We start from the raw sequence: 12,192 nt of genomic DNA, 5'->3' as shown, positions 1-12,192 counted from the left end.
AGTGCTGACATTTGAATAATTGCATCACAGGACTGCAGAATTAATGTTGTGTGTTTCAGATCAAAGGTGCGCTGCAGTGAATCACAGACAGGAGGACGCAGCTGCAGGCCGCGCTACATTATGCTTGCTAATGAATAGTGCAATGCATTGCAGCTTTTATGTAAAGCTCTTTAGAAATGTAACTAGGAATACGTTGATGAAATGGTGTGCTTGTTTCCATAAATCTTGGTTTTTATTTTAAAAAATTCCATAAAGAAGCATACATTTCCAAGTCGTCTTGAAATAAGTCCCAACAGCTCAGAATGGCAACGATGGAAGATTTGTTTGTGTTTTATTTGATTGAAAGAAAGACATAAAGTCAAACTCTATCAATACAAATGTCCATCAAATTGTAGCTAGCGTATTAACCTAATCTTAACAAGCGTCCTCTGTACCCTGGGTCAAAGACAACTGGATTGTTTAAAGATATTTACAGTAGAAAGTAGAAAATTGCATAACAGCACAAGATGCATTGATGCTTAAAAACCAAACAATTTCACCACCATTAAGCTACGTTCAAAACAAATGTGATTTATGCAACAGGGGCGTCCAGTCAATGCTAAGTCAATGGACAGACACTATCAGAGGCGCTACGACTTGAGCGTAGGGGTCTGGCAGCAGCACGTTTTGGGTATCACATCACAATATTTTTATATTAGAACCTGGTAAAAAAGATGCATCGCGTCAACCAATCAGGAGATCAGCTTTGGCTCGTGAGACCCCAGGGTTTTCTTCCTACACCGGATTGGCATCAATCTCAGGCAACTCATTACACCTCATGAAAAATCAGAGATAAAATATTTGTTGAAGATCCTTTTGATTGGTCTAATGTTGGTGTTCCACAAGGCAGCGCCTTAGCCCCCCCCCCCTTTTTTTTATATATATAGACAATTTTTTTATTTTTTTTCTGCTTTGTAATGGATGGGGCTGCTTGTTGGCAGAGTGGCTCTCATCTTAGAGCGTGCTCTCTCTGAGCACATACATGTGTTCTCTGGGCGCTCTGCCTTCCTCCCACACTCCAAAAACATAGGGATTCAGGAGGCTCTGAAGATGGAATAATATGGATAAATATTACAATGAAAAAAAATGCTTTTTCCTAATTAATCAAAGCCTGAAACATAAAAATATAGTTTTGATTGAAAAAATGTTTTGACTGTATTCCTGCTGAGAAAAATACATGAGTGTATCATCCTGTTTGTGCTTACGAGTACTGCAACATACAGGAAAAAACAACCCTGGAGCATCTATTATAGACACTGCCTCAGCCAAACACACACTGAGTTTCTGACATTTGCCCACTCACAATGACCTCGGCACACTGACTCGCAATCAGTAACATTCCCGCTGTTTGACCTTTCTTTCGTCTTTACGAGGCCCCGATTGATGTTTCCACCACATTTAGTTCAATGACTTGCACCCCGGTTCCTCTGGGAGCACATTCTTCATGTCAACCTCTGCATTTTTGCTGTGAGAGTTACATAATAAAGCTGGAATTGACGGTTTGGCACAGAAGATAAAGCATCAGAGAGCTGACCTTCAGAATTCTGGGAGTAGCAACAGACTTCAGAATAGAGACCAACGTAAGGCTGTAACGAATATCCAGGTGCTCGGATTCTCACAATCTTCCCCTGAAATTTCGAATACAAATATTCGCGGCATCTAAGATCGCTGATTCATGATCTTTATGAATATTGTAGATTGTAGTAAAATATTATCTTGGGGCGATGTATTTTTTTTTGCTCTGAAATGCAAAATAATGTTGGATTTCAAGTTTATGAACTAAAACAAAACCGAAAGAGCAGCGGTACTTTCACCGGAGAGAAACAAATCTTCGTGTCGTGAAGCTTCTGGTTTTCAAAGTAAAACTAACGAGAGCTTTTATTCTGTTCAAAGACTGAGACTGAAGTTCCGCTCACTGAGACAAGTTCTGAAAAAACAAAATAGCTTAAACACCGGAGCTTTAGCTCCAGTGTTTACGGTAACTCGTCAACAGTTGACACAATAACCGTAACTTCAGCAGAGAAACGCAGCTGCGTGCTGATATGCAGCTCTGCACAGCCAAAGGGCGAATGTGATCAATGTGAATCAGTTGATTCTGCCGCAGAAAAAAAAAAAAAAACTTTTGTCTTACAGGCTCTGCACTAATATTTAATGCTTAGAATGTAAAATGTTGAAGAACTTTGAGGATGGAAAAACTGTGGAGAACATTTTCTGGTTTTGTAATTAAATGATCAAAAACAACAATGATTTTTTATGCTTTTTATGTTTTTTATGTTACTGCTGAACTTAACCAGAAGGTTGACAAAAAAAAAAAAAAACTTGTTTAAAATGATAAACAACACTTTTTTTCTATTTCAATCTTTGTGTTTTTATCAGTTTTGTTGGTTCTGATCTATTTTTCTAAACAAAGATATAAATGATTGTGATTTAAAACAAATAATTTTAATTTTCATAGATCCGGTAAAAAGACAGTCACAGAAACAAACATTATATTAAAAAGTTAGAATTGTGGTTTGATTCATGTATCAAATTAGATCGCCACCTAAGCAACGACCCACAGCCCTATAGACCAAAGCCAGTTTGGAGATCTGAGGCATGGGTTAACGTGAAAAATGTTCTATTTTGGAGCAGTCTAATATTAGGTTAAGCTTTTGGACTGAGGAAAATAAATAGAACCAGTCTATTTTTTAAAATCTGTGTAGGTTTCCAACTTAAGTCGATTGATAAGGCCATTAAGATTATGGAATCTTCTGCAAGGTTACTTTAATTTTGAATTAAATGAGGGTTGTAGACCTCAAAATCCAGAGAACCCAAAATACTGCCATGCTGAACTTCAATTATGTTTACTTGATTTATTTGGTAGCCAAGACAGTAAGTAAAATATTCTGGTGTTCCATTACGTTCATTTAGTTTTTCTGAGTTTTAGCTTAGATAGCTCAAGACAACTTAGGATAAATAACTTGTGGTTTACTCATTCCATCTGCTTTGAAGCTCCACTCTGATCACCCACAGTGGTTTTTCAGTTATGCTTGTGCCGTTTTCAGCCCAAATAAAAAGCCTGTGACATTTTCCAGAACATAGTTCTACAGAAAAGCAGGAGTTCATTTGAAATTTGCCTCAGAGTTGTGATTGGGGCGGTTGGGATGAAGTAAACCCGCCCCCACCTACCATCACCCATCTGATAACCCTCTTTCCCGCTACCGCCGCAACAATAATGGCGAGTAATATTAGAGCTATCAAACTGAAGACAGCTCAGACGAAGAAAACAAGGATGTATATGGATTAGTCATCTACAAGTGGATGCATCTGAAAGTATTATGGCCTGCCAACAGTAGTACCTGCGTCAAAATTCACAAAGAACAATTTGAATAAAGAAACACAGTTTAAATACTGATCGCCAGTCTGTAGTAGGGCCTAACACACACACATGCACATGCACACCTAGGGACAATTTAAAATCACCAGTTATCCAATGAACCACATTTTATGACTTTGGGAGGAAACTGGAGAGAACGACAAAAACCCACACACGCACAGGGAGAACACGCAAACTCCACACAGAGAGGTCCCAGCTGGGATTTGAACCTGTGCCTTCTCACTCTGAGGGGAGAAGGCTAACCACTACTCCACCATACAGCCTATGACATAACGTGTAACTTCAAAGGACAGTTAAAATTCCTACTCAGTACTTTTAAAACATGCAATGTTAGAGTCCACAATAAAATTGTTGACAGGAAGGTTTGGAAATTAGTCCCTTGAATGTATATTTCTAGTTAATTCTCTGCTGACAAAAACCAGAAAGCTAATGTGCAAACGTGTTGCAAATACAAAAACAAAGATACACAACTCTGCATGTTTGCAGAGATCAAAAACAATATTTGTCCCATTTGTCTGACACTGTGAGCCCAAGTTCAGACGAAAACTGAGTTTTTCATCTTTACAGGTTCCACAAATGTGCAAAATGAGAGTGAGATCAAGATAAAGGGTACATCATTACTCAGCAAGTAAAGATCTGTGTTCTGGACATGCTACAATAATGCAGCAGGTTTCAGATTTTGGCCCTCCACACATGAGGGCCACCAGCTCAGCTGCTGTTAAGCTACCAAACCTTTCTGCAGCTTTTCTCTTGACACCGTGATACTATAGCCACGTTACCATAACACTACAATAACAGTTCACCTTGTTTGCAGAAAAATGAGAAGAATTGATCCTTTATAAGGTGCACAATCATTTCTTTTTTTCAAACAAATTAAGACTTCTAAATGCAACTTTTAGTGCAGAACCCAAATCAGATCAAAAAAACATCAAGCAACACGTCTAGAAATCTTTAACTTTTCTTACCAGACTTTCTACATAACAGCTAATCAAGAGTATGCTTTCACACATTCTATGAACACACTTTGTTCGAGACAGAAGGATGTGTGACACAACCGAAAGTTCATCATGAGAAGAACCACGGCATTCTGTTGGAATGTTTGCTGCTTGATTTTTGTCCTACCTGGTGCCGCTTGCATCTCTGTAAGGCCTCCAGTTGTGATGAGAGCCTCCAAAATCCGGATGTGAAGCTCTGGGTTCACGTCTGTCCTGTGGGGGAGCAAAGAAAAAAACAAAAAAGTCTCATATGGATTTCAATGGGCTGCTTTGATGATGAGGCTCTGAGCCCGACTAACTAAACTCGGGTGATTGTGTTTGTGGAAAGAGACTGCAGGAATGTTCAACAATGATGTGTTTTTTAGCGAAGGAGCTCCATGACGTTGAAACTCATCAGGATGGTTTTGCAGCTCGGTATTGTGTTTATTTTGTTCTGGTTCGAGTGGTTTCGTAAGATCTGAGGGCAGGGCGTCCGGTGTGCTGCCATGAAGCTCAAACAACAGCAGATGTGTGGTGGGTCAGAATACCTCAACACTGCGCTGTGACTGCAGAACCGTCAACATTTCCTCATGGAATAAACCAACAAGTCATTTGGTGACCATAGAAACACAATACAAATTTTTGAGTTACACACATCACTACGAGGAATTCCTCTGTAAAAAAAAAAAGCAGCATGAACCAGAAGGAAACTCTTTGAGCTTGATCCAAACCATCCATTTTGAATTTGAAAGTGGGTTTTGAAAGTATTTTTAAGCTCATGTTTCTTGCCTGGTTATTTGTTTAACAAAATGTTGAATTGTACAGAAGTGTTTCCACCAATGAGTTGAGTTATCCTTCACAAAGGGGACCTTTTTAGATTTTTACACACAAAGAAAAAACTAAAGGGCTACACGCTGTGAAGAGCCTGGTTCAAATCCCGGCAGGGAAATTCCAAATAGGCTTTTCCCTGTGCATGAATGGGTTTTCTCCTGGCACTCCGGTTTCCCGATTTCCTCCCATAAAACATCTAATATAGGTTATACTTAAGTCACAAATTCAATTGTGGATACGCGCTGTCTGAAAATGAAAAATATCTGTATGGGGCATCAGATGGCATAAATTAAAGATTGTAGACCACTCGGTGAGCCATAAAGTGGCGATGTTCATACAAATTTTTCTATGGGTACGCTGCAGGCGGCGGGTTGTATTGAACACTAATACAAAAGGTATAAGTAAGTAAGGGTGAAGTAGATTAAATGTAGGCACGTTGTATGGATTTTTTATTTTTTCAACCACTAAAAATCCTTTGGACTGTGCAAGGGGCCAGTTGGTCCCGATCAAGTGATAAGCGTGCGCCTGTAGCACGCTCCGTGGTTGTAGCGTTACTGTTAGAAATGACAAAATTAGACAATCGGAGCGTTGTTTATGTATGCATTTCACAGACACCAACATAGCACTCGTACACGTTGTCCTTGCAACCTTTCAGTAAGGAGCCAGTACGTGCATCTTACTAATGACTAGAGTGTGCTGTAAGGGCACAATCCAACAGAATCATCTGTACTTCATTAATGCGTGGAACTTACATTTTCCTTAAATAAAAACTTCATGATATATTTACCACACATGCAACAATCTTACTTCCATGACATGCGTTAAGGTGTGTTAGACACACCTGCGCTCCCCATAAAGATGTGGCCACTCCTCTCTACGACCCTCCATCTGTACAGATTTGCGTTCATGTGACTAAGATGTTAGTTGGTATCTTTTAATTGTCTCTTGTGAATGTGAGTGTGTGGTTGTGTGGCCCTGTTACAACCAGGCAAAGGTTGTACCTGCCTCGCCTTTGCCCAACAGTGGGTAGTAAAGAAAAAGTATTTTTTTAACGGCTGCATCGAAAGGTACGGAGCCCCTAAAGGAACATCAAAGTAGAATTTGAAGAAAAATTGAAAAAAAAAAAAATCTTAAAAATTGAAGTTTAAAAAAAAAAAAATTCTGGTTACTAACTGGTGCGCACCAGACACTTTCTAGTAAGCACCAGTTAGTAACCATATTTTCTTTTCTTTTTTTAGAAAAAAAAAAAGTTTTTATTTCATTTTTTATCTAACCTAAATGTCCCTTTAGGGGGTCCGTAGAAAGATCCTAAACCTATTGTAATTTTGTTTCGTCAGCTAATGCTAGTATTTCACCGGTCTAAAACTAGTTTACAACTATGAGGAGACCAACAGTTCCAAAAATGAAATACAATAAATCTGTATTTTACAAAATGAGGGGAAATAAAGCACAATGTGGGCACTTTAAATTATTTGATAAATGGTCTCCATAAGAGTTTGGAAAATTTGTTTTTTTATATAATTTCTTAATTTTCTTAATACGTATAATCAATTCAACTAAAGTCATATAAAAGTTTATTACATGCCACAATGTCTGGACAATGTAACTGATTAAAAAAAAGTGTCTGCGTGTGTGTGGGGGGTGGGGGGGTGTTGTAAAAAAAACGCATTCATATTTATTTTGTGAGGACCAGCTTTATAGGTGATGACCTCTTGGTTGGGATTTGATCCCCTGACTGACCAGCAGGTAGGCAGGCTCAGTCCCATGAGCTGCAGTCAGCCCCAGGCCATGAGGAGAGCTGAAGAATTGATGAAGCTGTGACAGGTTCAAGTGCTTGGGAATGAGCTCATGAAAGATGAAACCCTCATGTACCTGAGAGGAGTTTGCTTGAAGACAGCATCAGCAAATGCTTGTGCCAGCAGCCGGGGGCTGGCCTGACCCTGCTGGGCGACCCGGTCCCAGTGCCTGCTGAGGCGGACCAGCAGCTGGTGGTTGGCTTGGGGCATGTTTGGAGACTCCAGGATCCCTTTGAGCTTCTCCCCACATTCCTCCACTGTCTGATTCTCTGGAAGGAAACAGAAAAACCTGAATTATATCTTTGAACAAGTAAACAGTAAAAAGACTACAAACAGAGGTGGCCCTGGGTTCCCAAAAAACTGTTGAATCCAGGGCTCTGTATTACTATAACAGCAGTATTAGCTTATAAAGTCACGCAATGATTCGAAATGAATCCCCAAAAACTACAGATGGGCCTTTTTAGTATAGACTTTTGTGTTTAAGATGGAATAGCACCATCATTTTCAGCATCTTTGAGGCTTTTCAGGAGTTGTCCAAAACTATATTTCGCTTTTTTTTTTCCTTTTTTGAAAAATAAAAAATAACGTCAAGGGATACACCAGGTGCTGTCCATAAACGCTCCTCGCCATACCTCCTGCAGGCAGAACACGTGACAAGCCACAGCTGCGTATCACAATAATGGGAGGATTTTTGTGCTTCAGTTGTGCAGTAAGTATGGCTGGGAGGTCACATTTTAATTAAAACTGTTTGCCCCGGTGAAGGTGATGTGCTCTTAGAAAACATGCATTTCTTTTAGTTTATTTTTCAATCTAACAAATGTCCGCAGAAAATTTTACGATTGACCTCGAAACTAGTTTTCCAATCTTCTTTAAAAAACAGCCCTAACCCTGTGAAACCTACTACATCAACGTATTTTTTATATCATTTTTTTTGTTTTTTAAAATCCTTTAATGAAATCCATAAAAGATAAAAACGTAGCTTAACAGTTTATTTTATATCTATCACCTCGTTACTTTCACTTCAAAAATCTTAAAAAGAAGGTGTGTAAGTCCACAGATGAGGGTATGTTGGCACCTTCTGAACAGCTGAGAAGATGCTCCGGACACACACACACATAAACATATCCCCCAACATTAAAAACCATCTCAGCCCCTCACTTCTATACAACAAACACGGAAGAGACGTCCCCGCTGCGCCGCCCGACCCACACCTCCATCATCAATATCCATCCGAGGATGTTTCCGACTGCTTACTGACTTTGAGGAGACGTAAAGCCTTGGCAGGACACTGTGATTTGAATTCCAACCAAGTACAGCCGCAAGCTGCTTGTCAGCTCGCCTGGCAGCTGCTATGGAGAAGAAACACAGGGCCTTCATACTTGGATGATTGTAGAACGCATCAGTGGGAGATGGAGCAGCAGGTAATGCCTATATCCTTTTTTTGCATTAGTTTAGACAATGCTTCTAGTTTGAGGAGGACCAGACATATTGATGAGCGCTCTCATACCAGACCCTCTGCCATGGCAAACAAGCTGTAAACAAGAAAACATCTGTGGCTGAGCGCTGTGTGTGCTGGGTTAGTGATGGGGAAGCTCAATAGGAGAGCAGAGATCTGACACCAAACAGCAGAATAATCGTTTTTCAAAGAACCATCACAACAAACCCATTCATCTCTGTCAGTGTCTCTGTTCAGGGTTTTTTTCTTTTTCTTTTTTTTAAACCAGAAATATCTTTTTATGCTCTTGTTTTATTGCTTTAAAAAAATTAAGTTCAAACCCAAAATCATTTGGTGCTACACGTATTTCTCGTGTTTTAGCAAAAAATAATGCAAAATTTTTAACCTTAAACTTGAACACAAACTCCTAACAATTGTCATAGATGTACATTTGAGTCACTAAGTAAAAATACGATGTTTTTTTTTTAATTGGTGGTTTATATTCATCACCATTTTGAATCTGCAAGTGTTTTTTTTTTTTTTTTGCTGTGATTCCTTTTTTCCCAAGGTGAGTTTTTAGGACAAATGAAAAATATATATTTTCACAACTAACAAAACACAACTTTAGAAAAAGGTCAAACATTGATTTAAAAAGGGATTTGGAAGAAGATTAAGGTGTAAAAATGCTTATGATTATGTATTAGGGTTGTAACAATCCATTCTGAAAACAATCTATTTGTGGTCACTGATTTGCTTCACGTTTGATTTTGGTTTCAGTTTGAACGATTCAATTCGATTCATTGACCTAAAATCGATCCAGGACACCTTTAGCCGAAACTTCAACCAGTGTGACTCAGGGATACTGAACAGTGCAGTTGACGATTATACCACTGTATGGTCACATGTCTTTGTAAAAATCTTTTTTTTTAGTTTATTCATTTTCATTTCTTTTTAATAAGAGGAGAAACATACAATACAACCATGAGTTGCAAACTCACACATAAAGAAAAATAAAAGGAAAAAGGGGACAGAAAGAAGAAAAAACAATATTTTCCGGCCCTTTAAACAATTAAATCAAAACAACAACAAAAAATAATATTCTGCCGATTTAGGATACAAGGATACAATTCCAAACATCAATGAGGAGTGCAGAATGAACACAATACATCAAGTATGACTAGTTTTATTTATACTAGATATATTTCTACATAGTAATTAAACTATTTTAATGTGGTTTTAAAAACTTTATATAGTGTTGTAGTGTTTTAAGTTATTTGCTCAATTTATTCAATTTATTTACTCCACATACTGAATACATCACTCCACAGTATTCTGTGTTGTGGTTTGATAAATATTCTGTGCACTTTCAGATTAAATGTACTGGAAAAGCAAACCTTCAAAAGATGTTTATTTTTGTTAACTTTGCAATCTGTAGGAATTTAGCTGTCAGTAGAGCCACTTTAAGAAAGTAGAGCGCACAAGTGACAGAGCACCTTGATACACATCAAGAATGAGTTTGGTGCGGTGGGGAGAAATAGTAGCTTTCCAAAATAAAACTTCCTTCAGAATCACACTATAAATAAAACAGAAAGAATGTGGGTTGTTCTTTTTTTTCTGCAGACCAGTATTAGCCCAACGCTCAAGGATTCAGGAACACTGTTTTAGAGAATCATAACAGGAACTTTCTAGAGATTCTTTTAGTGTCTGAACAAACTAGAGGGTCACCATATTTTAATCAATTTTTGAAAAGGTTTGGGGGATGGATGAGGGTTTGTACATAATTTATTTTCCTCATTAAGGTATTTTCTATTAATTTTTTACATTCGTTATGCAACTTCAAAACATAATAACATCACATAAATATCATAATCATGTTGTCCTTCTTTAGTATCCCAAAATAAAAAGTTTGTAATGAACTCAATCAAAGTGACAAGTTAAAAAAAAATCAATATTTTTACAATGTCGACTTCTGTCACCCATTAGTCATTTTATTGGACGATAATTGTTCAAAGGTAGAAAGAGGGTCAAAGGTTACACAACGGCTTCATTCGTGGTGGAAATCTGTCCACCTTTGCATCAATCCATTTCTAGAACAGCAATTTGGGTGATGCATTGGTCTGCATGCAGCCTTGTACTCTGTATCTAGGTGTTGTAATGGTGATGAATATTGACTGGCCATCCGTGGATTGGTCTGTCTGCACGGGAACTCGAGGGCTCCGATCAATCTCAATAACACTGAGTGCCCACAAGGACGTTAAAGAACTGACGGGACAACATAGAGTGTGTTTGGCAGCCGACTGATACTAAACGACCTCCATAAAACAAATACACTGCTTGATTTATTAATAATGAGATAACTTTAAAGATATTTTTGTTGTTAGAAAAAACTATAGGATAAAACACAATTACAAACTCCCTTTCTTTCCTCAATCCTATCTATGGTTGGTGAAGTCAGAGCACATTTTGTAGGAAAAAGTTGGAAAAGTATTGTTGAGGTTAGTGGCATCTAATTTGACAGCGTTTCCCCACATTGACCAGTTTTTCTGTACTGTGACAACAAGCAATTCAGTTTTTTGACAGATATCATGTCCAATTATGGAGTTGTGACCGCTTCCACCCCCTACCTTCATCACCCGTTAATCCTGGCTGTCCAGCCTCCCACGAGGCCAGATGGGGCGACCAAGTTTCCACTCCGGCCTTGACCTCTATTGACTAGTAGGTCAGCTACGATCCATAAAAACGCAGGAGGATGACTGTCTGTTTGTGGGTGACCGTTGTTGGTCAAATTGGGGGGGGGGGTTCCATTGCCCCTCCACCACCATCAGTCTATGGTAGACTGTCCAATCATCAACTGTATCGATGGGTATCTACAAAGTTCTATTCTGTTCTATTGTATTCTCTTATGTTAAATTGTAGAAGATAGTATGTACATACCAGGCATGTGTGGCACATTCAAGAACACGCTGAGCATAGGCTCTTGGAAACACTTCTAGCATGTGGTGTTCGCACTGGACTGTCGCTACTCAATACCAGCACGTCACACAGCTGGAAGAAGCTTTGTGCTAAATGTCGTAGCGTTGCAAATCTTGTAATTCTTGTACCACGTTTTTTCTTTCACAGCTCTATTCCGATATACGAAAAACCTGGTGTCATATATGTCGATTGGCAGTTGTTTCTGACTATATCATGAGGTTAAACATAAGTAGGTGGATTGCCACGATATTTTTCCAATCTTTCAAGGTTTTTCCCTACATCAACTTGGATACTCTTCTTTAGGCTGGTACGTTATCTGCTTCTGTCGCTGCATGTACCAGTCCAAGTAGCAGGATCTATCTGAATGTCCTCTATATCTCTTTTCAAACCATCTTTATACCTCAAGCGAGGTTGGCCAATTGGTCTTTGCCATCTTTCAGGACACTGTGTAGGATGCAGAGAGGAAACCGACTTTTGGGCATCCTATGGACATGACCCACCCATCTTAGCCGAGTAAGTTTCAACAGTTTGGCATGTTTTGTATGTAGAACCCAAAAGTTAAAAACTTGGCGATGAGTTAACACAAGAGTATTGTTTGCAGAAGCCAGAAATGCACAAGTGCGCGCGTTTACATGGCTTTTTAGTTGGAAGTGCATGTGATCATAGGATAAGGCATTTTAGACTAAACTACTATCGGACTCCTTAACTCCTGAACTACTAAAAGCTCATGTTTTTTTTTTTTAGCCCTTTAATTATATCAGTGAGGTA

At 38.7% G+C, this 12,192-nt stretch overlaps 1 protein-coding gene across 4 annotated transcripts in view; it reads right to left on the bottom strand.

Moving 5' to 3' along the window:
* The window catches only part of pik3r3b (phosphoinositide-3-kinase, regulatory subunit 3b (gamma)), a 240,886-nt gene that overhangs the window by 92,874 nt on the left and 135,820 nt on the right, over positions 1 to 12,192 (bottom strand). For all 4 annotated transcript variants that reach the window (XM_024278243.2, XM_036211611.1, XM_024278244.2 and 1 more), the window contains 2 exons: positions 7,093 to 7,285; positions 4,538 to 4,623 (listed from right to left, as the gene is read on the bottom strand). In XM_024278243.2, the coding sequence (XP_024134011.1) occupies positions 4,538 to 4,623; positions 7,093 to 7,285 (279 nt within the window). The remainder of the gene's footprint in view (positions 1 to 4,537; positions 4,624 to 7,092; positions 7,286 to 12,192) is intronic.

Source organism: Oryzias melastigma, linkage group LG4, assembly GCF_002922805.2.
Source record: "Oryzias melastigma strain HK-1 linkage group LG4, ASM292280v2, whole genome shotgun sequence".
Lineage (NCBI taxonomy): Eukaryota > Metazoa > Chordata > Actinopteri > Beloniformes > Adrianichthyidae > Oryzias > Oryzias melastigma.
This window is presented reverse-complemented; position numbering and strand designations above follow the sequence as displayed.